At 41.2% G+C, this 26,057-nt stretch overlaps 1 protein-coding gene across 2 annotated transcripts; it reads left to right on the top strand.

Annotated features, from left to right (window-relative positions):
• The first annotated feature begins 436 nt into the window (after positions 1-436).
• SNRNP70 (small nuclear ribonucleoprotein U1 subunit 70) lies at positions 437-20,901 on the top strand. 2 transcript variants are annotated; one of them, XM_075280245.1, is made up of 10 exons: positions 437-576; positions 5,180-5,335; positions 5,425-5,487; positions 6,852-6,906; positions 7,426-7,490; positions 9,499-9,561; positions 9,935-10,016; positions 17,207-17,308; positions 18,394-18,481; positions 19,849-20,901. In XM_075280245.1, exons 2-10 carry the CDS (start codon positions 5,189-5,191, stop codon positions 20,555-20,557), a joined length of 1,374 nt encoding a protein of 457 aa, XP_075136346.1. In that variant the 5' UTR covers positions 437-576; positions 5,180-5,188; the 3' UTR covers positions 20,558-20,901. The 2 variants fall into 2 exon arrangements, with proteins under 2 accessions (XP_075136346.1, XP_075136347.1); XM_075280246.1 differs by lacking the exon at positions 5,180-5,335 and having other exon boundaries at positions 448-576.
• Positions 20,902-26,057: the final 5,156 nt, after the last annotated feature.

Below are 26,057 nucleotides of genomic sequence, written 5' to 3'. Positions count from 1 at the left end.
TGAATACAATGTGTCCACAAATGGTCCGCAATTGAAAACCCGCAATTGTGGACTTAAATTACGTTCCATTGTAATCTGTCATCATTATTAGTTAGCTATTAAAATGGTATCAACTACTGAAGACTAAGTATCAAGTTTTTTGTTTTTTTTTATATTTCCTACCCACTGGCTAACATGGTACGAGAACAAACATTTTCCTTATACTGCAACCAGAAGTAAAACATGTAATGAGTGACAATGTGGAGTCCAAGGCCTGTACTTCTCTACACTGGCAGACATTACCCAGTCACTCACACTCACTTGGAAGTGGACTTCTTTAGCTCAACGTCACATGAGCGGATGAATACAGGTTTATGTGTCTGACTATAGGTCTTGGTGGGGGCGTGGCTTTGTTCTATGAGCTGATTTTTTTTTTTTTTTTTTTTTTTTTTGTTGGCGGATGAATTCGCGCGCATGACACCTTGAGGTTTACTCACACGCCGTGCGGCCTAGCACTACTGCTAGACGGGAGAAGAGTGCGAGCTAGAGAGCTGAGGAGAGCGGAGCTGTAGCGGCTGCACAGCGGTCAGCGCCTCGGTAAGAGTGGCTAGTTGGTGTGAAGGGGCGTGTGAGGAGACGTGGGGTTTGTGTACGGGAGAAGCGGGCTGTCTGCGGCAGTGTTTGGCGGGTAGTAGGCCGCAGTCCTCGGTGTTGGGCGGGAGCATATGGTTGGATAATACTGTGATTGTTCAGACTGGAGCTTGGGCTGAGGCCTACTCCTTTCTATGGGAAAAGGTGTTGCGGAGGGAAGTAGAAGTAGATACGTAGGTGCTGTATTACCTGGACGAACAGGCTGGGAGTTGTAGTCCCGTTAGATCTGAAGCCTTTCTTATTGCAGCATAGTGAGGGGTCCTGCTGTATACCTGAGGTAGGATGTGTAGAAGACTGTCCTGGAGTATACAGTCTGTGGCCCTCTCATTGTATATAAAGGCTCTGTGCCTATGGCTGGAGTTTTGGTCAGTGTCTTAGTAGTTCATAGCTAATACACTGATGTGTGGTTTTGTGGACACGTCCTATTCCTGTGTGTTTTGCAGTCCAGTCTCATTCAATGAAGTGTATGGCTCTGTGGCCAATGCTGGCATCTTTACATTCAGAACGACTGGTTATGTGACTGCCCACCTCCCGCTATTGGCATGTAATACCTTCCATAGAAGAGTAGATACATATCTGATCACACTGAGAATGGGAGTCCCATGTGTTCTTAGCTCCCTGCTGTATGACTGCTGGGAGGAGTGTTTGTAGGTCAGCCTATAGTAATGAAAAGATGGCAGAGTACAAAGTTCACTTGTTTTGTCGGTTCTGTAGCTACTGAATGGAGCAGCAGCATAACTACATGTTCAGGCGCTGCTCCATTTTATCGTCCACAATGAGGAGGGATGGCAAACTCAAGTTGCATGTTCATGTGATCCTTGGTGGGGGGATTTAGGATGGTTGGTCAAAATGTTCTCATACCTTTTACTGTGCAAAAGTTTTAGATAGGGGGATGCTGCTGTGTAAGGCTAGGTTCACACTAGCGCTTGGTCTCCGTTGGGGGTTTCTGGCCCCCGTTCCGCTTAAAAAAAAAAAAAAAAAAAAAAGAAAAAAAGAAGAGTCCACCAAGCAGGACTTCTCTCTCAGCATTTTTCAGACGGAAACACAGCAGACCACGTTATAGTCTGAGGGTCCACAAGTTTCCATAGGCAACCGTTTTTTTATGGGGATTAGAACAGAATGGGAAGTGCTAGTTTGACCATAGAGAAAATCAATATTTGGTGTGACCTCTCCTTAACCATTTTGGTACGGTTTGTGGTTCAGGACCAGACACATTTTAGTTTTTTTCATATGTGTGGTTTTGAGGATTGTAACATTTTTATTTTTCCATTACGTCCACCATGACGGCTACACAAGGAGGTTGGCCTCTGACCCTCTGTATGGACAGGAACTAAGAGACTTGGTAAATACACTGCTCATGCCACTGTACACCAGTGTTTACCAAATTACAAAGGAAAGGTGAAAAATGTAAACTACAGCATGCTGTCTTCCATAAAATATTAATTAGGGAGGGTAATTAGAGGCAGTCATGGTGGACTCACGGAAACAGAATTACCGGTAAGTCTAACTCCAGCTATCATTTGTGGTGTTCGATTAATTTCTGGTCTTTCTTCGGTGACACGTAGGGCTTTATGTTAAGTTGTTTTTATTTTTGCATGTTTTTTAACTTAATTTTTTTAGACTTGAGAAAATGGGAAAAAAAAGAGGAGGGAGAACGGGTCTGTTTTTCACTTTGGAGGTATTTTGGGGATTTTTTTTTATGTGGAGGGGGTGCTGGTTTCACCTGTAACTGGGTATGATACATTTAGTCCCAGTTGCAGGAGGAACACAGCCTCCTGCCCATAACTATAGAGCTGATCTGGGTCCTGTAGGACCCAGCGGCTCTAAGGGAGCGTTCACACTACCATCATTCTCCGACAGGTATTGTCCGTGCTAATGTCCGTTCAAAATCTTGCACGGACATTAGGAGCAAACACTAGCTGTGTCCGTGCCATTTTTCATTCGTTTAAATGGCGATCGGGTGCGTTCTTTTGCACTCCGTGCCTGTCCTTAAGTGTCCGTTCCTAAAGATGTCCGACTTTTCAAGCGGACAGCAAAACCCGACATGTAGGTTTTTTTCTGTCCGCTTGAAAAGTCGGACATCTTTACGAACGGACACTTAAGGACAGACACGGACGGCAAAACAACGCACCCGATCGCCATTTAAATGAATGAAAAATGTCACGGACACAGCCAGTGTCTGCTGCTAATGTCCGTGCAAGATTTTGAACGGACATTAGCAGCGGACACTACCTGTCAGACACAAGGTAGTGTGAACGCCCCCTAACAGACTTTGATCCTGGCGGATCATGTGACCTTCCAGTCAGAGAGCAGCTGCATCATGGCGGCGCCCGTAGCTGTGTATACAGCGATCATTGAGCACTGTGTTTAAAGCAATCGGGAAGGGATAGACAGTAGTAAACCTTCTCTAGAGGAGCTTCGACTGTAGTTATGTCGGCTCTTCGTTTCCTCTGCTGCACGATTTTGTTCAGTTGCTGAAAACTGCAAGGATGTACCGGTACTACCTTGCAGAACTAGACAACTACTTTCCAGACATATATACCCAATGGGCGATCCGGAAGTGGTTAAAGGAGGAATCCTGAAAGAGATGACATGGCCCCCACAAAGTCCTGAACTCAAAATCAAGTCTATCTAGGATTACATAGAGACAAAAAGATATCAGCAAGCCTATATCCATTAAAGATATGTGGTTAGTTCTCCAAGATATTTGGAACAACCTCCCTGTCAAGTTCCTTTAACCCCTTCCTGACAGCTGAGGATGAAAAGTGCTACACTACTGTTTTTTTCACTGGTTTGCTTATTATAAAAATTTGAATAAAAAGCGATCAAAGCAATAGCAATTCCCCAAAATGGTATAAGAAAGAGTACACCTGGTCTCGCAAAAAAGAGACGCCCTATGCATCCCCGTGCACTGAAATAGAAAAAAGTTACGGGTGTCAGAATATGGTGACTTTTAGGAAAAAAAAAAAATTGGGCTACTGTTTTGGATTTTTAAGGGGTTAAAATGTAAATAAAACCATATAAATTTGGTATCCCCGAAATCGTTCCGAAACATAGAATACAGGCGACATGTCATTTTTGGCTACAACAGTGAATGCCGTAAAAGTCCATAAGAAAGTCGCACAAATGCACTTTTTCTTCAGATCCACCCCATTCTGATTTTTTTTCTAGCTTCCCAGTACATTGTACAGAATAATTAATATAATGAAAAACAATTTGTCCTGCAAACATTAAGACCTCATATGTCTCTGAGAGCAGAGATTGAAATAAGTTATGTGGTTTGGAAGGGGGGGGGGATCAAAAATGAAAATTGAAAAATGCCCGCGGCAGGAAGGGGTTAAAAGCTGTGTGCAAGTCTGTCTAGAATAATTGAAGTCAAAGGGTGGTCATATATTAATATGTTGTGTTGGCTAGAATAATACACATTAGGTTTTTAGATTATTTCACCATATAGGCAGAAAACTCTTCACTCGTGGTAGTTAGTTTTGTACATCCACCATTTACCTAAAGGAGGTGACAAGAGCCTCTGTTTGGGTGGGATCCAGCAGGGTCAGGCCATCATTATTTAACCTTTCTTTTATTTATTTTTTTCTTCAATTTCTCTACGTTAAAGTTAAGCTGACCCGAATATAAGCCGAGGCCCCTAATTTTACCACAAAAAACTGGGAACAATTATTGGCTCGAGTATAAGCCGAGGGGGAAAAATGCAGCAGCTACTGGAAAATTTCAAAAATTAAAATGGTCGAAGTTTTTGGGTGCAGTAGTTGCTGAGGAAGGGGAGGGGGTGTTTTGGTTGTCTGTCTGCCCCTTCCCTGAGCTTTGAGGACTTCTCCCCCCCGCCTCCCCCCCTTACACACACACACACACACACACACACACTTGGAACTATGCTCCTATTATCCCCTTCCTGACGGAACTGGAGCACTGCAGACACCCTATATTCAGTAGACCGGTCACTTTCAGACACAGGGAACACTAATGTGTATGTTTTTCACAGTTATTTTCTACTTTTATATGTATGCTAGGGAAAGGAGGGATTTAGAACTCTATTTTTTTTTTTTTTTTTTAAGCCTATTTTTTTTCCACTATTTTATGAGATTCTATACATTACTATTGCGGCTGGTCATAGACACCCACCCTCCCCCCCAAACCTTTTTTTTTTTTTTTTTTTTTTTTTGCTTGACTCGAGTATAAGTTGAGGGGGTCTTTTTCAGCACGAAAACTATGCTGAAAAGTTCAGCTTATACTCGAGTATATACAGTATATGGTATTTCCTAAATTTAAGCTGGGCAAGCCTTTTACTTCCAGTGCTGTAAAGATGTCAGTTCCTTTGGTGTTAGTTAAATGTGTTTTTATTGGGGCTTACTATGAGTCCTAGATAAAGTAAGTTGTTGGCTGATACTTGCTATTCAGTGACTTCTAGAAATCTACAGAAGGATTTTGGGTCATAAATATACGTTAATGTTTTATTACAGAGATGCAGTAAGAATATAATCTGTCATACTTTCATTTATCATTCAAACTTCTGTATCAAATTTTGTTTCTTCAGGTCTTCAAAATGACACAGTTTTTGCCCCCCAACTTGTTGGCTCTGTTTGCTCCCAGAGATCCAATTCCATACTTGCCACCATTGGAAAAACTACCTCATGAAAAACACCACAACCAACCATATAGTGGAATAGCTCCTTATATTCGAGAATTTGAGGTAAGATTTTTATTTTTTTGACCAATGGCTTATTCTGTTTTGTTTCTTTTTTGATTATTTATGACACTGTGTTCTTTCTCTCTGCATAGGACCCCAGAGATGCCCCCCCACCGACAAGAGCAGAGACTCGTGATGAGCGCATGGAAAGAAAGGTAGAGGCCTCGTGTGACTATGTATCTCTAGCATTCATTAACTGATTATTCATTATGCTATGGGACATCCCAGGACATATTATGTGTGTCACTTTGTGAGCACATAAAGGGGTTGGTGCTCAGAATGGGGTCTTGGTGAAATCTGGTGATCATCTGCTTTTACCCCCTAGTCATCAGGCAGTTTTGCACGTGGAGCTACTGCCAGCCAGGCCTTTTCCTCTGCTGAGGAAATGTTGTATTGCATGGTGACATTCAGATGTAATACAGGAACAGTTAGAATGGAAAATTTGCTAGTGCAGTTGTAGTTTTCGTTTTGGATTTTAGGCCCCTTGCACATGACTGTGCTATCTGGGTTTTTCCCACATAGATAGAAATTAATGGGCCTGTGTGCAAAACTCAGGACAGGTCCTATTCCTTTCTGGTTTTGCAGCCTTGCTTTCATGGTCCCTATTCATTGAATCGCCCTCAGGACACAGTCATGTGCAAAGCCTTAGTAAACATTCTGAGCAGGGATTCCCTAGTTTTGGGTAAACCCCTCTTCACTGTTTATGGCTAAGGCCCCAAGGGCCGTAACTGCAGTGATAAAGCGCTGCGGGAAGAACCGCTGCTTGATTGCATTGCGGTTCTTTCCGCAGCGCTTTGAAGAGAAAGTTCGCAGAGTTTTTCCTCTGCGGACTTTCTCTTACCATTATATCTACGGGAAAGCCGCTGGTGTTTCCGTAGATAGAATTGACATGCTGTGTTTTTTTCCACAAACTGGGCATGAGATTCACATGAATCCCATCCCCTTTGCTTGCACTGTAAAACGCTGCGATTTTTCCCGCAGCGTTTCTGCCGCGGGCAAATCGCGGCGTTTACGTCCTGTGGGGCCCCGGCCTATAGAGCGCTATGTATAAATAAAAAGCTGCCTTGATACAATAGTTAAAGGGGATAAAACCAGAAAGTAAGGTAATAGGAAAGTAATGTTGAAATTTTCAGTGAGTTTATTTGCAATTTTGCGATTTACTCCTTTGAGATAATTTGGTTGTCAATGTGGTAAAGCCTTTCAAATGAATGTCATTCTTTTAAGACTGTGTAGACTGGGTAAACAACTTAGGCCTGGTTGACATCTGTGTTCGGGCTATTCCATTCCCCTATTTGCATGAAATATGCAGAGAGAAAAGTCCTTCATTACAGTCTATGGGGTCCGCGGGTTTCCATTCGGGGGGTCCCCAAGCGACTCACCGAATGGAAACCGAAACGCAGATGTGAACCGGGTCTTACTTTTAAGTAAGTTTTTAATATGGTTTTTATAATTCTTTGCAACGTGCTCTATTGTAAATGTAAGAATTTCTATATATTTCAAACTGTTTTTCCCTGTATAGAGGAGAGAGAAGATTGAGAGACGACAGCAAGAAGTGGAAAATGAGCTTAAAGTTTGTAAGTTTGCGTGTGAGCTCACTCATCAGTGGCTGGCCGGCCATGCACATTAGATTTCAGACGACAGTCAGATCATTCCTACAAACAATCCTATTGTCATTACTAACAACTAATAGGGGGGGCAGTTTAGATGTTTGTTTTTTTTAAACAAAACAAAAAAACCTGCATTGAGTCTAAGTTGGTTGATGGGTCAAAAGTGACTATCAGCCAAATGCAGACTCATTCTTCTTTTTTTTTTTTTTCTCTTTAAACATCTAAACTGCTTTTCCAATTGGCATATTTAAAATATCCAGCATGGCTGATGTGCTTTTAGCGGAGTACAGTCTGCTGCTCTTTGTCCATGAACCAGCGCTCATAGCGTTAACGTAATAAATTGTTAGTTGAAATCTTTGCCATTTCTCCCATTGAAGATCTATAGTGTATGGCCAGATTTATTTTTGCAGATGTTTTGTACTATTTTCTGTTAAATGTTGCCCACAGCATAAACATTCTCTATTTTATCTCTTCTCTTGCAACCAGGGGACCCTCACAATGATACAAATGCTCAAGGAGATGCCTTCAAAACACTATTTGTTGCCAGAGTGGTAGGTATTTCTGTTTACATCTCCAGTATATTGAGTTCTTCTTAGAGCTTTGACTCACTCTCTTGTGATACAGGACACAGTTAGCCTTTTTCATGTAACTTTGAAGAGTATAAGAAGCATAACCAATGAATTGAAACGAGATGAGGCTAAGTCTCCATGTAGCAAAATGCAGCGAAAATAACCATGAATGAAATGTATGGCATTTTTAATGCAGCATTTTTGATTGCATTTTCATAGTTTTTCTCTGTGGTCTTTCTACCCCTATTATACCTATATGGACAACGCCAATGTTTCCGCAGGTATAATTGACATGCTGCATTTTTCCGCTGCATTGTGTGGATGGAACTAGCCTGAATCCCATCCATTTGGCAGTGTTTTCGCAATGTGAGGCTTTAGCCTCAAACATTTTATTTGGAGAGTTTCCTTGCTTTGTGGTGTTGAGCAGCTGTGATGTTTAACCCCTTCCCGCTGATGGCATTTTTTTGATTTTCGTTTTTGACTCCTCTCCTTCTAAACACCATAACTTTTTTATTTCTCCGCTCCCAGAACCATATGAGGTCTTAATCTTTGCAGGAGAAATTATTCTTCATGATGCTACCATTAATTATTCTCTATAATATACTGGGAAGCTGGAAAAAAATTCAGAATGGGGTGGATTTGGAGAAAGAATGCATTTCTGTGACTTTCTTACGGGCTTCGGTTTTACGGCGTTCACTGTGCAGCCAAAATGACATGTCCTCTGTATTCTGTGTTTCGTTACGATTCCGGGAATACCAAATTTGTATGGTTTTATTTACATGCATAGGACGTCTTTTTTTGCGGGGCCGGGTGTACTTTTTAGTTCTACCATTTACGGGAAATGCTATTGCTTTGATCACTTCTTATTCAAATTTTTATCAGAATCAAAACAGTGAAAAAAAACGGCGGTTTGGCACTTTTGATTATTTTTCCCGCTACAGTATTTACCATACTGAAAAAAAAACATTTTTATAGATTTGTAGAGCGGGCGATTTCGGACACGGGGATGCCTAACATGTATGGGGGCGTTCACACTACCGTCGGTGTCCGACATGTAGTGTCCGCTCCTAGTGTCCGCTCAAAATCTGTCATGGACACTAGATGTGTCCGTAACACCTGTCATTCACTTGAATGGGCATCGGGTGCGTTCTTTTGCACTCCGTGCCCGTCCTTCCCTGTCCGCAAGAGAAGATGTCCGACTTCTCAAGCGGACAGAAAAACCCTGCTTGCAGGGTTCCTCTGTCCGCTTGAGAAGTCGGACATCTTCTCTTGCGGACAGGGAAGGACGGGCACGGAGTGCAAAAGAACGCACCCGATGCCCATTCAAGTGAATGACAGGTGTCACGGACACATCTAGTGTCCGCTCCTAGTGTCCCTGACAGATTTTGAGCGGACACTACATGTCGGACACAGACGGTAGTGTGAACGCTCCCTATGTGTTTCACAGTATTTAACTACTTTTATATGTGTTATAGGGAAAGGGGGGTGATTTGAATTTTTTAAAAAATTTTATATATTTTTTTTTTTTTTACTTTTTTTTTTTTTTGCATTTATTAGGCCCCCTAGGGGGTCTTGAACCTCAGTGGATCTGATCACTAATGCAATGTATTGCAAAGTACCAGCACTTCTATTGCAGGCTATGTAGCATACCCTGCTATAGAAGCAATGTAATGACAAACCGGGAAGCCTTCACAAGGCTCTCAGCTGTCATAGTAACGTGACGCTGGCCCTGGAGCTTACTCCAGGTGCCGGCGATCACCAGGAAAATGGTGCCGCCCACGCACCGCCGAGAAAATGGCGCCTCGGTCCGGGAACCGATCGGAGACATTAGCACATTAGCGGTTGTTTACTTCGTAAAGCAGTAGACACCCGGCTGCCGGGCGGTCGCCATAATTACACTCCCGGCATGTGCCAGGTGTCGGGAAAGGGTTAATGAAGGTGGAATTGGATATTTCTTAATTTTAATCTCGTATGAAATTTTCTTCTTCAGAATTACGACACAACAGAATCAAAGCTGCGAAGAGAGTTTGAAGTATATGGACCGATCAAACGGGTATGTTTTTACTGATTCACTATCTTGGTAATTTTACAAACTATTTCAAAGATGCCATCATATGATTTCAAACATCATACTAAAGCCATCCACAAATATTCAGTACCATTTGCTTGACCTCTGACTTGGTTTATCCAAGTGTGCAAATCTGAATGGAGAGATGGGATTAAACAGGGTTTTTCTGTGCTTTTATTACAAGTGATGTTATATATTTATTTCATCTTTACCATGCCACTAGAAAGCCATGTCAGCTTTCCCGATATGCACACTGGTGCTGGAGATAATCAGAGCTATTAGTTTTTCAGGCTAAAGGCCTGTTCTTCGGAGTGCTCTAATATGACATGCATCCATCGTTGTGTTTCCAAAAAAACAGATTCACATGGTTTATAACAAGAGATCAGGAAAGCCTCGTGGATATGCCTTCATAGAGTACGAGCATGAAAGAGACATGCACTGTAAGTTCCTTTCAATAATTTATTCTGTTATATATGTTTGTCAGTTTAAGTAAATGCCCTTAACTTTAAGGGCTGTTTCCGGAAGGTAAGTAACTGCATTATGTGGGTACCCGAATTCCATTAATCCCACTGCAGCACTCAACACTAGGCAATACATTACAATAGGCCAGTCCCTATCTTGTTTTTGTGTATTTTTTTTTTTCTTTCTTTTTCTGGTCATATAAGTTTACCTCATAAGGTTTTTCACATGAGGTAGTAGAGACAATTCCCATACATTTAATCTTCTCTGTGTAAAGTGTAGTTGTAGGACAGTGGATTGCTTTTGTGAAGTTGAAGCTGGTTGTGGACATTTCATGTTTGGGGATGAGTATCGTAAGATAAATTTGGGATTACTGTAACACGGGTCCTACCTTAAATTGACAGATTTTGATGGGCAACAATGTTTGTTATTAATGCCATGATTTAACTTAATATCCTGAAGAAGTAAATCCTTAGCTTTACACATTCTTCTCATGGCATTGAATCTTAAAGGACAAGTTGGAGTCCACAGTATTTGTTATAAAAGTTCATGTTTGGTCCCCTTTTCGAACTCCACTTGATGACCATAGATTTAAGATCTTTCATTAGCTTAATGTTGCCCATCTTTTGTACTGTAAAATGTTTTTTACAAAACTATCTGTACAAAGTCAATTTTGAGTGGGGTGTATTAATTTTGTGTTCTTATTGCCACTGCAGCCACCATTGTGATGGCAATTGCCACTGCTGGCTTGCAGCTGATGCTAATGCTCCCCTTTACAACATCTCATTGTATGGTTGGTATAAGGGTTTGTATGATGGGTAAGACTTTGCAGCACTTACACACAAGACACACAGAGGCAGCGTAAATGTTAGTCAGGCTCAAAAGTTCGAAACACTTACTGACGCACTATTACTTGTCACCATGTCTATGTAGGGAGTGCATATAAGCAAATGTTTGTGACCACTTTACTGAACCTTTCCATCAGTTCATGGTTCAGAAAACACTGCATATGACTTCACAGTTAAATCCACTGAAAATATAGTTTAGCTGTTACATATTTAGGTTATGTTGGGTTTCGTTGAGAAAACACTTAGATTTATCTATTTAACTTCTATGTGTAGCCATAACTTCACTAAAAAAATTTTTTTTAACCTTTAGCAAGGTGTTTAGATACACAAGTGAAGTTAATATTTATTTAGCTTTAGCCCAACTTAATTTAATTACATATTTTTTATTTATTTTTTTTATTTTGGGTGGAAAGCAATTAAAAAGTATTGCCTCACAATTGACATTAATGGCCTGTCCACAGGATATGTGATAAATGTCTGATCGCTAAAATTAGTGTGCCAAGTCCCACTTATTCTTGGACCTTTTTTTTTTTTTTTCCCCCCCCCCTTCTTCTTCTCTTTAAACTGTAGTAAGGATATTTTTCACTAGAGCAATGGTTGAATGTGTTCATCCATTAAGTATTTTATGGGGCTGACCTTTTGTTCAGAGGGGCAGAGGGCTCAGGACCCCTGTTCTACTGATCAGTGTGAGTCCCATCAATTAGACTTACCACCTATGCTATGGATAAGCAAGAAATGTCAGATGTGGGGGGAAAAAAACTCTTTAAAGCCCCACATTGCAGAAACAGGTTTTTTTGTTTTGTTTTGTTTTGTTTTTTGCCGTGGCAGATTTTGTTGCGTTTCTTTGAGTGAAAGCCAGGAATGGCTTTCAAAGGAATGTGAAATATATATAGGAATCTCTTAAACTCCTACTTTCTGCTAAATCCACTCCTGGCTTTGGCTCAAAAAAAGCTACAAAATCTGCAACAAACAAGCCGCGTTTCTGCAACATGGGGCTTTAGCTTGAAACGGCTCTATCTGGTCTCCTATTTTACCCTCAGTATTTCTGTGTAGATATTGCCAGAGCTCAGAAAAAGCCTCTTATTCCCGCTTCTCTGCTCTTTACATAGTGACAGTTTCAGGTTGCACTCATGGCATCCTGGCAGTCTCTAGGAGCAGAGGAAGAAACTCGTGAGGTCTGAGATTTAAACAGTGTTCTACAGATAATTACTGAGTCAAATCAGACCCCAATCCCCATATGTTATGCTGCTATCTGATTATAGAATAGGAGACTTGACTGACCTTTCTATTAAGGATTTCATGTTTGGGTAATATACCATGTTATCAAGGTAGGGGTTCTTCTGGGCCCTTTCACATCTCATAGAGACAGTAGTCTATGCTACTGCAAGCTATTCAGTGTTTCTTTTGTAAACACTCCTAAAATAAAGTTATGGATCATGTATTGAGGTACATCTACAGATTATTCTCCATTGCAATTATTTTAAATCCTTTTCTGACTAATTTGTTTAGTTCAGGTGGGCACATTGTTATAACACATTAAGCTTGCTTGCAGTAGCATTGTTAACATGGAAAGCTATACATTGGAATAGACACTTCCTAGTTATTACAACAGTAGTTCCAGGCTTTTGATTTGGTCAATAAATCATGCGCTTTACTCAGATTTCTGGGTTGCATTCTGGGTTACTTACCCATAATGTTGGTCCAGTATTGATCCTCTTGCACTATTGCTTTGAAAGGTAAGATTTGTAAGTAAGGCCATGTTCACACCAGCACCCAATCTCCATTTTGCAGGTTTCCGTTTCCTGCCTGAGAAACTGGACAGGAGACGGAAACCTGCAGTCACTTTTCAAACCCATTAATTCGAATGGGTTTGGAAAGTGTCCTGCCGTGAGCGTTCTGTGCGCTCCGCAGCGAAACTTTTTTTCGTTTGTTTTTTTTTTTAACCGGACACAAAGTCGGACATGCAGGACTTTGTGTCCGGTTAAGGGGGAAAAAAAAAAACCACTTTCTCCACGGAGAGCACAAAACGCTCATGGCCGGACACTGCTAGGTTTCCGTCTTTTGTCAGCAGAGGACGGAAACCTGAAAATGGAGATCAGGCGCTGGTGTGAACCTGCCCAAAGCTGATAATGTGTTATCCCGTAACACCCACCACTACTAGAAGCACTAGAAACATTGCTTCTGGTTTAGTGTATGGTCTAAGTTATGGCATCCAATTGATCATGCCAAGACTTTTTTTTTTTTTTTTTTTTTTTTTTTTTTTTTTTTTTTTTTTAACCAATGCATGTAGGAAGATCAGAAACTGAGGTATGCACGCCCACATTGAAATGCCTTACTAAAATATTTGGGATCTGTGTGACATTGGTTCCAAATACTTAAGAACTTAGTAACTACTATAATCTTGAATAGTTTTAGGGCTGTTATAGATAAAACTGAGCATTTCTTAGACTAAATATGTTTATTAGTACATTTTTATAGATAAGGTTCTAGCTTAGGTTAGACTAGCTTGACGGTGCATGGTTTATTTAGCTCAGATTGCAACTTCCACTGTCCCAGCTTCTTAAATAAATTTGTGTGCCATCCATATGGTTTCACTCAGTTGCCATTGGTTTTTGTGGGAAGTGAAGGAAACAACTTTTGCTGTGACAACCAAATCTCGGCAACAGTTGTATAAAAATGCAGCCTTTTTAGGTAGGTGGCTGTCAATTGGGATGCAGTGCTGCAATATGCGGCACAAGTCTTCCCTACCCATTACTTGATATTTTTCATAGCGTTGTACTTAGAAGTAGTGCTTGAAATATGGTTCCAATAATGCATGCCTAGATAGGACTAGCCTGAGCAAAGTAAGGTATAGGGCCCAGGTAAGCCACAGCAAGTGGGTGGAGTCATCCTTTCGCCTTCTCATTGGCGCATGATGCTTCAATCAAATAGAGGCAAAAACGAATCGGCAGCCAACAAGCAATGGTAAATCTTCGCTTTTTTTTAAAGGACGAAGCTGAAGACTGCTTGGATGGAGAGGGGTAGGTGTGGGAAATAGGTTTGTGTCAATTTTAAGGCACTGTCAAGCTCATTTTGATGTTACAACAACCTTTCTGGTACTCCCGATTGCATCTTTGTAGGCTTTTATCCCATCCATGGTCTTTGGTACCGACTGTTCCAGTGGATAATTTCTTTCTTCCCCTATTATCTTTAGTAATTTACCAAATCTGTCCCACCCCACCTCTTCCCAGAAAGAAATTCAACAGCAAGTCTTCCTTAAGGGTGAGTTCACACAGGTTTTTTGGACCGGGACCTGAGGCGGAGGCTGCCTCAGGTTCCGCTCCAAAATACGGATAGCCACGACTGAATGCCGGTGCAGTGCATCTGCATCCAGTCGTGCACTGTGCTCCGGATTAGGCCCAATGAATCGGCCTAGGAGGGAGTGTATTCAGGCCGATCGCGAGGCGAAACGGCCTGAAGAATGAGCATCTTGCTGCTTTTTACAGGAGCTGAAACAAACTGGCTCCCAGAAAAAAAACACCTGACCGGCTCCCGTTGATTTCAATGGGAGCAGTCTTTTTGGTCAGGATTTTGAGTCTGATACAGCCTCAAAATCCTGACCAAAAAACTCTGTGTGAACTTGCCCTAAAAGCCAGTGTTTTCTTCTCTAGCACACCTGCTGGAGTCCCCATGGATCTCTTGTAGGTATTGCAAAAGTTAATTCGCTGTAAAATCCTACAGCAATAATTGATACGTTCCATACCTGTCATTTTGAGCTGTTGGTTTTAGTTTAGTTACAGCATGTAGATGACTTTTAGTGCAAACCCATCCACTATGCTACATCACAACACGTGAGTATCCAGCAGCTAACCTAGGGAGAAGTTCGCCCACAGTGTCCCTAACTAAAAGGGCTTATTCACACATTTCAGTGGACATATGATGTCAGTGTTAATCATGCAGTGCATGCAAACCATTAATTTTAATGGTCACATGCAGGCATCTGTATGAAGAAAGACATCTAAATATATATTTATAAGTATAGGAGATTTAAAAGGGGAGAAAAAAATGAATAGGTTTTTCACGGATATTAATAAACCAGATAACACAAACTGAAATTGAGCCGAATCTTAGGATGTCTGTGGTTAATGCAGATGTGTGAATAAGCCCTGTTTAATGGAATTGTACAGCTTTCAGCTGCCTTGGGCCACAAAGTGCCTTAAAGTGAACATTCACTTTTCTTGAACTTGCACTTGTATGTTAGGGAATTGCAATATGACCACTTCCCTATTATACTATTACACAAGTGTTCACCTCTAGCAGAACCTATATGGTTATTAAACGGAGAGGAGTCGTGAGGAGTTCAATATCCTTACAGCTGTTGTCCATGCTTCCTTTACAAGAAATTCTATAATCTGACAACTTTACCGCTGCTTTTCTATGAGATTGATGCATATATTGTAGAGATGGGTGAGAGCAGCTCCCTGGGACTGTCTTTTGAACAAAGCTCCAGCGGTCAATGCATTTCCCTTGCAGTAGCAGAGCAAGAGCTGCTCTTCATGAGACAATCCCTTTAATTTGCTTACTCTTGCTGTCCCCTAATACCTCAATTTGCTCCAGTCCCTAAATATAAACAGTTCTATTAAATGTTTATAAGGAATTGATGACTTAATGCAATTCCTGTATTTAAAGGAATACGTTTTCATCAAGGTATCTCGCACACTTTCATGTAGATTTTCTTTTGCAAATGTTGGTATTGAGTGCTGGAATCTCAACGTGACTTCTGGTGATCAGTATAACGGGAAAGGATTTCCTTCCTCTGACGTTCTTCTCTACCAAGCTTGGTAATCTTGGTAGAAGTCAAACTGTTGCAATATGATAACGTTCCGCTCATGAGAACATTTGATGTTGTCAATCTTACATGCATATATGCAAGTTCTAGTTTAGCGTCCTCTGAATGGAAAGCGCAGTGTTTGGCTTGTATGTATGTTCATTCCCGCCAAACAAAATTCTTCCGGTGGAATGGCTCCATATTCTATTTGGTTTGTTCAATCCAAGGAAAGGACATAATGTGGACTTTATAAAAGATGGCAGATATTGCCAATTTTTGAAGCAATGAAAGGCCATAAAGACTTAAATGGAGCCTATACCTCACTGCAGCTGATAACATGAGTATACTGGATTTAAGTAGCGCAGCTGAGACAGGTAAGCTTTGCTCAGCTTTAACAAACATAAAATAAAAAGGACCTTCCGAGAGTCTCACCTCCTTTCCCAAGATTTCGTCATGAAATTCGTTGAATTTGAGGCGGTAATTTGAAAGTTTTTGTAAGTAGTTTCATCAGGTAACTTTTTTTTATTACTTTAGTGGTCTTGTCTAGTGCTTCTTGCTGTATATGATTGTAGTTCTTCACTACCAGTGTGTGTAATTCTTTAGAGACCTGTATACGCTGCTTTACACATACAGATCGTTGATACAGTTAAGCTTTTTATTCTTCCAACAGGGTGAAAGTGCATACAATAGTGGGCGTCCACACTATCACTTTTTTTTTTTTTTTTTTTAATAGGGAGAATAGGGAACCTACTAAAGTGTAACCTGTACTTTCTTCTTTTCAGCTGGGTTCGAGCAGTTGGGGGACATGTTATAATGGATGTAGGATTGAGGAACTGACTATTGATAAGTCTTTGATATGACCCTTCCAACTTCACTTAGAATCAGTTCCCTGTACCCTCTACACACTGGACTTGGAGGTTGTATAAGATTAGATTTTAAGGTCTTTTCACCCTGTGTCTGCAGTATAAGCTTACCTTATACATTAGGAAAGCTCTGGGACACTGCACAACTCAGTGTGAAAAGAAGCCTAACTTGCAGTTATCATGCAACTCCTGTCCATCAACAATGTCTGGTATTGTATCTCTTCTCCCAATGAGTGAATGGACAGGAGTGATGTCTTTTCTTCAAGAAGTCATGTGTATTTTTTTTTTTTTTCTTTCAACTCAATTCAATTGAAAATAAATCTTGCCTCTGAATGTTTGGAATAAGAGAATTGTCTTGGCTTTAATTGAAACAAGCCCAGTGTGCAGGGCGGCTTATGTTAAAATGGATATTTCACCACTTAGCAGGAACTACTTCAGACTGATTGTTTTACTATTTGATGTGCTCCAGATCTGACCTTGATCAGCGTGAAAGAGCAACTGCTCAAGCAATGCTTGATGTCCTGCGTTCAGTATTCTGTGCTGGTTATTTTGCTTTTACTTTTATAAAGTTTAAGGCACTGGGAGGGGGACATGTCTTGTACACCTGGGCTAATTTCTCTCGTTCTGCCCTTGTGGGAAACAATGTGTTACAGCGGCATACAAGCATGCAGATGGAAAGAAAATTGACGGAAGGCGTGTTTTGGTTGATGTTGAAAGAGGACGTACTGTGAAAGGCTGGCGCCCACGCAGGCTTGGTAAGAAAATCGTTGTCAGTCGCATCCTGGTCCTTTGAAGGAGCTGCGCTTTCTAACAGATGGCATCAGTTGTGTCACGGAAAAAGTCATGCAAAATACTAAGTTATATAAATTCTAGCGCAACTCAAGTTTGGAGAGGCTTACAACAAGATTTACAAAATTGCTGTTTAATCTATTCACTAAAAAAAGCTTCTGAAAATGGTACCTTGACAAGTTTCTAGAAAGTTACACAGCACTGTTCAGGTGTCATTTTAAACATCAGGAGGGGGGGGGGGCGTTCCTCCCCGCTCACACAGTACAGCGCTACGGGCGCTGCTGTGAAGAAGGACGTTCCTGACTGACTGTCGGAAACACCCTTCTGACGGTGAAAAGCTACGGTATCGGCACCGATAGTTCTTCACCCGGGGCACAGATCGTGAAAGCCGACAGTGCACTGAATTCAGCGCACTGTCGGCTTTCTAGCGGTGTATAAAACCGCTGCTAGATATAAGGGGTGATCTGGAACATGGGCAACAAGTTGTAAACCCTTGAGGGCACTCTTTCAGCTACATCTGGCAAAGTGAACAAAAATGATGAAGCAATTTATAAGGTAAAACAATTATGTTTGCTTAAGGTACAAGTTTAATCACTTCATAACTGGGCCATTTTTGCGAATTCATTACTGGACATTTTCTAATTGATTTAAGTTCGGTGTATTCAAATTTTTTCATCTATTTTTCGGTGACATTAAGGGATATTTTTTTTTAATCAGATAGATAAATGTAGAAACTGTGTATGTCCTTGGAAATTTTAAAGTTTTCCCATCTCAGGATTTTAGATGGCCTTTTTTCTCTTCTCCTGTCCACTTTGTGATTTTCAGCTTATTCCAGCACACCTATTCCCAGTTATCGCTATATTTGCAGACTTTGCTCAGCTCCTGGCCCCGACATTTGCCGTACTATTACTGTGTATGTCACAAGGTGGTTAAGTATGGAGATAGAAGGACTCCTTTAATTTTTGCCAATATAAAATTTTCACAAACAGCCATAAATTAAACAAGCTATGTATTACATTCTGTGCAGTCCTTAATATCCTAAATATTTTAGGTGGTGGCCTTGGGGGCACTAGACGTGGAGGAGCAGATGTTAACATACGACACTCTGGCAGAGATGATACATCTAGATATGATGAGAGGTGCGTATCTAAAGTTATTGATGAATGTTTAGTTTTTTTTGTGGTAGACTCCTATATTAGGGATATCTAAGTGGAATGCTAAACTGTTGTGTTAAAGCCAGAAAGCTCAAGGCACTACATGGTTTTACAGAACAAAGACTAGCATACAGTCTAGGTTTTGTGACTACTACATGTGTAGTAAGGTTACAAAATCGGTCTGGAGTTATAAAATTCAGAAAGCTTTAAGGTACAGTTGAACATTGAGTTATTTCAAGACATGATGTAGCCATTGGCTACATACATTTCCGCCCTATTTTTTAACTCCTCCTTTTAAAGACATATATGGTTAGAAACAATTGCTTTGTTTTAGAACACTGTTCAGAAGATAAATGGGCCTACCCAGTGTTTATTTGTATTGAAAGATACTTGATGGGATAATCCCATAAATATATCCATATTTAAGTTTGGAGACCATTAAAATGTAAAAAGAACCTTTTCATGTCTAACACATTGTAGGTAGCATGAAATTACAAAATGATTTGTTCTTTTTAAGTTTGTAGCATCCTGCCTTGTTGTTCAGTGCTGTTTCAGCTCCCGCTATCGCTGTACTGTCAGGGAGGTGGTTCTTACAACTTAAGTTCATAACTTGGTGATGGAAAAACTGTCCGATTTCAGTACACTTGACTTTGCTTGTACTGTGAAGGCGTCTTCTCCATCATCAAGACCTTGCACCTGACAATACAAGTCATACTGATAGCTGAAACGACTTCACAGACTCAGCACAGAAGGTCAGCTACAAATCTAAGAAAGAACAGCTTTGTGATGTTATGTAACATACACTGTTAGACATTTCACATAGATTTTCCTTATCCATCTTGGCACGTCTTTTGTCTTGATGGATTGACAAGAAATGTGACCATAATTGCAGGAAGTTCTTGTGTTCTGTCACTTGTCTGGAACTCAACCATGATTTTCTTTCTCTGGCTGAGTTATCTTGTCATGGCCTGATAACTTGACTTAAAATGGAAATCATGGCTGGGTTTGTGGCAAGTGCTAGACAATAGAAAGTTTTCACATTAATGGTGTTATCTGTTGGCGATGAAGACAAAAGACTCAACACTAAGATGGTTATAGAAATCTTTTAAAATCTGCATTTTTTTTTTTTAAACATTTGAAATTTAAATGTTAATATTCATTAGAAGTCCTTTGAAAGCCCCATTCACACAGAAGGATTTTGTGCCAGGTAACGCCCTAAAATCAGTAGCAGGTTCTGTCCTCATTCTGCTTCCCAATGTTCTGAATTTTTTATTTCCCCCCCCATCGCATATGGGGGTTTAGTGCAGTAAGTGCAGACACTTACTGAAGTGAGGCTTTTCTGTTTCCAACAGGGATCGTGACCGAGAAAGGGAACGAGACCGCCGGGACAGAAGTCGGGACCGTGATAAAGATCGTGAGAGGCGTAGAAGTCGTTCAAGAGAACGTAGGAGGAGAACCCGCAGCCGTGAAAAGGAGGAGCGAAAACGTAGCAGAGAAAGGAGTAGGGATAAGGATAAAGACAAGGATAAGGACAGAGACCGCAAACGTAGGAGTCGTAGTAGGGACCGGAAACGGGATAGGGACCGTGACAGGGAAAAGAAAGATGAGCGTGTTGAAGGTGATACTCAAGAAGCTGCAGAGGTCACTGGTGAAGATTTGCCAACAGTTGATACTGTTTTGGAGGGCATTGAAGTAAAACCTGAGCCAGAAGAGAAGAGTAGGGACCGTGACAGAGACCGGGACAGAGAAAAGGACAGGGAGAGAGACCGGGATCGAGACAGGAGACGTAGTCATAGGGATAGAGACAGAGATAAGGATCGTGATAGAGACAGAGATCGCAGGCGTGACAGAGATAGAGACAGAGATCGGGAACACAAACGGGACAGAGAGCGTGGCGACCGTAGTGAGAAGAGGGAGGAGAGAGTTCCAGACAACGGTATGATTCAGGAGCAAGTTGAGGAGACCAGCCAAGATATGTACTTAGACCAAGAGTCCATGCAATCTGGAGATGGTTATTTATCCACAGAGAACGGCTATATGGTGGAGCCTCCTTTGGAGTGATCTTCATCAGCATGAAGAACTCTCCATCCTTAAATGAACTTTTCTTCCGTAGCCAGACCTTAGTATACATTCAAGAGCCACAGCCACTGCTCTCACTTGTGAATACAACTTGGATCTCCTCACCATGATTAAATGTGCAGTTACTGAGCAGTAATGCTATTCACCATGAGTTTCAGACAATGCCATTGTTTGTTTTTGTTTTTTCTTTTTTTTTTTTTTTTGTCTCATAGGTGGGTATGTTTTACATGTTTACGTGACAAAATCATCCCTGAACTTGTGTAAAGTTGCATTTATTTTATTTCCTTTTTTACGGCCTCTGAAAAATAAAAATCATTTTAATGTTACTACTTTCTTTTTGCCAATGCGCTATAATTTCTTTCAGACTGCAGATAAGTTATATATAAATTGGAGTTTAAAATAAATGAGCTAAAAGTGTAAGACCTGCTCTCAGTGTAATTCAATAGATGAGGATTAAATCTCTAGATGTAAACTGCTTACGCTAGGTTCACACTAGCGTTCGGGTCTCCGTTCTCAGCTTTCCGTCTTCTGCATGCAAAGCTGTTAGACCGGGTGCAGCGGTGAGCGTTTTATGCTCTCCGCTGCGAAACCAGTTTTTTAAAACTGGACACAGCGTACTGCATGTCCGACTCTGTGTCCGATTTTAAAAAAACAAAATGAATGAATGGGTATGAAAGTGTCCTGCAGGTTTCAGTCTCCTGCCTCTGTTTTGTGCAGGAAACGGAAACCTGCATAACGGAGACCTGGGTGCAGATGTGAACGAGTCCTTACAGATCAATTGTCATGTCATACCTATAAATGCTGGGAATCTCACCTATAAAAAGAACATATGTATTGGGACATGCAAAGAAATCAAATGGCAGAACAAAGTTTATTTAATACCAACAAGGGCTTTGTTATAATCAATTAGAAACAGAGCCAGGGACCACCAACAATAGGTGGTACTGCACATGCACCATTATCACAATACATGGGGTTGAGCCAGAAACTGATATGAATAAGCAGGTTTCTGTGGCTGCACTTTTTTGTTTTTTTGTAAACCCTTGCGGACGCAAACAAGTTCCTTAATGGGGTTGTCCCATGAATATTTCCATTTTTAAATTTGTAAACTGCTAAAAGTTTAACATTTTTTGCATGTATAGATTCAAAATTAAGATTTTTCAGTAATCATTAGTGGTTTCACGCTGTTGTCTTGATTAGTTGCCAGTGGATACTACCATGAATGCAGGAACTTTCTACATTCCAAAACCTGGCCAAGACTTCTTTATTGTGGCTGGGTTATCTTCCTGTATGTGCACTGTCCCCGTCTGTTTCACAGATTTTATTAACAATGGGATGTGTAAATGAAAAATTACTAAATTGTCACTTTATCCCCAAAGTTTTTATTTTCACAAGGGGTTAAAGGAGAAAAAGCCCCCCACAGTTTTATACAATTTCTCGTGAACACGGCAATACCCCATATGTGGTCATAATCTGCTGTATGGAGAAAGCAAAAAGGAAGGAGGAGACAACAAGCGCTCTGGGTGCAGTATGTAAATCACAGGTTGTGGAGAAAAATATAAAGAACTAGCTGGTACCCGCGACTTCGTCTGCGGTGATTATAGCAGTGGGTATATACAGGCGCGGGTAAGGTTTTCGTAGTGTGTATAAGGTATGGGATGTGAAATGTAACTTTGTATATTGTTTTTGCTTTAATTCAGAGAATACGTAAGACTTTTGTGTTGCATGTAATTTGTATTTGAGCTGCTATATATACGGTGTTGGTATAAACTTTACATAGTGACTTTGGGACAGAGGTATTTGAAGTTAACCCTTTCCCGCCAATGGCATTTTTTGCTTTTCGTTTTTGACTCCCCTCCTTCTAAACCCCATAACTTTTTTTATTTCTCCGCTCCCAGAGTCATATGAGGTCTTAATTTTTCTTGGGACAAATTTTTCTTCATGATGCCACCATTATTTATTCTATATAATGTACTGGGAAGCAGGGAAAAAATTCTGAATGGGGTGGATTTGAAGAAAAAATGCATTTCTGCGACTTTCTTACGGGCTTTGGTTTTACGGCGTTCACTGTGCAACCAAAATGACATGTCCCCTGTATTCTGTGCTTCGTTACGATTCTGGGGATACCAAATTTATATGGTTTTATTTACATTTTGTTCCCTTAAAAAAAATCCAAAACTGTGTTAAAAATTATTTTTTGAAAAGTCGCCATATTCCGACGGCCGTAACTTTTTTATACATGGATGTGTGGGGCGTCTTTTTTTGCGTGACCGGGTGTACTTTGTAGTTCTACCATTTTCGGGAAATGTTATTGCTTTGATCACTTTTTATTCAAATTTTTAGCAGAATCAAAACAGTGAAAAAACGGTGGTTTGGCACTTTTGACCATTTTTCCCGCTACGGCGTTTACCGAACAGGAAAAATATTTGTATAGCTTTGTAGAGCGGGCGATTTCGGACGTGGGGATACCTAACATGTATGTGTTTCACAGTTTTTAACTACTTTTATATGTGTTCTAGGGAAAGGGGGGTGATTTGAATTTTTAATCCTTTTTATTTATTTTTTTATATTTTTTTACTTTTTTAAAACTTTTTTTTTTTTGCATTTATTAGACTGCCTAGGGGTATTGACATGGGTGGGCGGTGTCGCGGACTGTCAGAGTGGTGGGGGTCGGCAAACATGGCTGCTCCGGAGCGTTAAAGAGAGCCTCCTGGAGTATCGTTAAGGTGAGGGGCAAAGTGGTAAAGTATATGTATATGTGATAGTGTGGGGTTAGGGGCGAGGCTGTAGAGGGCAATATGAATTTTGTGGCTTGCTATGGTCCAAAGTGTGTGAGATTGCAGAGATGGTGGTGTGAGTTTGGGTTTTGTGGGGGTCCTGGCACAAACGTATGTGCGCTATTGTGACGAAAAGTAGCCTATTGTTTAATCGAGTGTAATGACTATGTTTGTGGAAAATTTCAGCCAAATCGGTGGAGCGGTTTTTCCGTGATTGAGGAACAAACATCCGAACATGCAAACATCCAAACACACAAACTCACAAACTTTCACATTTATAATATTAATAGGATTAGTGGGATGACCAGTTGGCCTCTCACCTGATTAGGGTTGTGAGTGGTCACAACCCCATTAGTAGCTTTAGGATGACAAATCCAAGTGAGAGTGGCAGCGGATCTGGTAATGCACCAAATAACCGGAGAAGAAATGCGTGGAGAACAAGAACCAGAGGTCCGTGACAGGAGGAAGATCCGCACTCACAGGTCACGTCGGACCAGGTTGCATCTGGCTCAACGTAACCTGTGAGCACGGATCTTCCTCCTGTCACGGACCTCTGGTTCTTGTTCTCCACATAATCTGCTGTATGGGTACATGGTGGGGCTCGGAATGGGAATAGCGCTATTTGACTTTTGGAGGGCAGATGTGACTGGAATAGTTTTCAGGTACCATGTCCCATTTGCTGAGCCCCTAAAGTATCAATACAATAGAAACCCCCCAAAAGCCACCATTTTAGAAAATACACCTGTCAAGGAATGTATCGAGGGGTATTATCATTTTGAGCCTAAAAATGCTTCCTAAAAATTAGTATGACAATTGAAATTTGTAAAGAAATCTGCCATTTCAATGACTAAAATGTATATAAAAATAATAAAAGGGTGACTAAAGTTTGATGCCAACATAAAGCAGAGATCTGGGACATGAGATTTATGATATAATTTTGGTGGTCTGACTGTATACAATGCACATCATTTCAAACTTTATAAACTGCATATTTTTCAAAATTTCCACTAAATTTCCTATTTTTTTCATAATTAAACACAAAACATATCAACCAAAATTTACCACTAACATGAAGTACAATGTGTTACGAATAAACAATCTCAAAATCACTTTGGTAAGTTAAAGCATTCCAAAGTTATTGTCACATAAAGTGACACGTGTCAGTTTTGAAAAATCAAGCTTGGTCAGTGCCATCGGCGGGAAGGGGTTAATACCAAACGTGGGTATATACTACTGTTTGGGCACAGCCAGACACAGAAGGGAAGGAGCGCTATTTTGGTTTTTGGAGCACAGTTTGGTTTTTGGATCTTATGCCACTTTTGCAAAGCCCCTGAATTGCCAATAAAGTGGAATCCGTAGACACCTCGTTTTGGACACTACCCCACTGAAGGGATTTATCAAGTGGCGTAGTGCCCGATATGTTGTGCTCAACTTATGTCAGCAGAGATACACAATCCCAAAACTGTTAAGCAAGTATCCCGGACACAACAGCTTTTAGAGCGTTCATCTCTGATACAAGTCAGGCACAATATATTATGCACCATTTTAATTTTTCCTGAGTGGTTTCAGGTTTTCCCACAGGGTGGCCTTAACATAGGGATTAGAGATGAGCGAACACTAAAATGTTCGAGGTTCGAAATTCGATTCGAACAGCCGCTCACTGTTCGAGTGTTCGAATGGGTTTCGAACCCCATTATAGTCTATGGGGAACATAAACTCGTTAAGGGGGAAACCCAAATTCGTGTCTGGAGGGTCACCAAGTCCACTATGACACCCCAGGAAATGATACCAACACCCTGGAATGACACTGGGACAGCAGGGGAAGCATGTCTGGGGGCATAAAAGTCACTTTATTTCATGGAAATCCCTGTCAGTTTGCGATTTTCGCAAGCTAACTTTTCCCCATAGAAATGCATTGGCCAGTGCTGATTGGCCAGAGTACGGAACTCGACCAATCAGCGCTGGCTCTGCTGGAGGAGGCGGAGTCTAAGATAGCTCCACACCAGTCTCCATTCAGGTCCGACCTTAGACTCCGCCTCCTCCGGCAGAGCCAGCGCTGATTGGCCGAAGGCTGGCCAATGCATTCCTATGCGAATGCAGACTTAGCAGTGCTGAGTCAGTTTTGCTCAACTACACATCTGATGCACACTCGGCACTGCTACATCAGATGTAGCAATCTGATGTAGCAGAGCCGAGGGTGCACTAGAACCCCTGTGCAAACTCAGTTCACGCTAATAGAATGCATTGGCCAGCGCTGATTGGCCAATGCATTCTATTAGCCCGATGAAGTAGAGCTGAATGTGTGTGCTAAGCACACACATTCAGCACTGCTTCATCAAGCCAATACAATGCATTAGCCAGTGCTGATTGGCCAGAGTACGGAATTCGGCCAATCAGCGCTGGCCAATGCATTCTATTAGCCCGATGAAGTAGAGCTGAATGTGTGTGCTAAGCACACACATTCAGCACTGCTTCATCAAGCCAATACAATGCATTAGCCAGTGCTGATTGGCCAGAGTACGGAATTCGGCCAATCAGCGCTGGCTCTGCTGGAGGAGGCGGAGTCTAAGGTCGCTCCACACCAGTCTCCATTCAGGTCCGACCTTAGACTCCGCCTCCTCCGGCAGAGCCAGCGCTGATTGGCCGAAGGCTGGCCAATGCATTCCTATGCGAATGCAGACTTAGCAGTGCTGAGTCAGTTTTGC

Source organism: Leptodactylus fuscus, chromosome 6 (assembly GCF_031893055.1).
Source record: "Leptodactylus fuscus isolate aLepFus1 chromosome 6, aLepFus1.hap2, whole genome shotgun sequence".
NCBI classification, from domain to species: Eukaryota; Metazoa; Chordata; class Amphibia; order Anura; family Leptodactylidae; genus Leptodactylus; species Leptodactylus fuscus.
This window is presented reverse-complemented; position numbering and strand designations above follow the sequence as displayed.

Coding starts and splice junctions, on each gene's coding strand:
- SNRNP70 (XM_075280245.1), top strand. CDS start 5,189: ATGACACAGTTTTTGCCCCCCAACTTGTTGGCTCTGTTTGCTCCCAGA. Junction 6,907..7,425: donor GGAAAATGAGCTTAAAGTTT/GTAAGTTTGCGT, acceptor TCTTGCAACCAG/GGGACCCTCACAATGATACA. Junction 10,017..17,206: donor GCATGAAAGAGACATGCACT/GTAAGTTCCTTT, acceptor AATGTGTTACAG/CGGCATACAAGCATGCAGAT.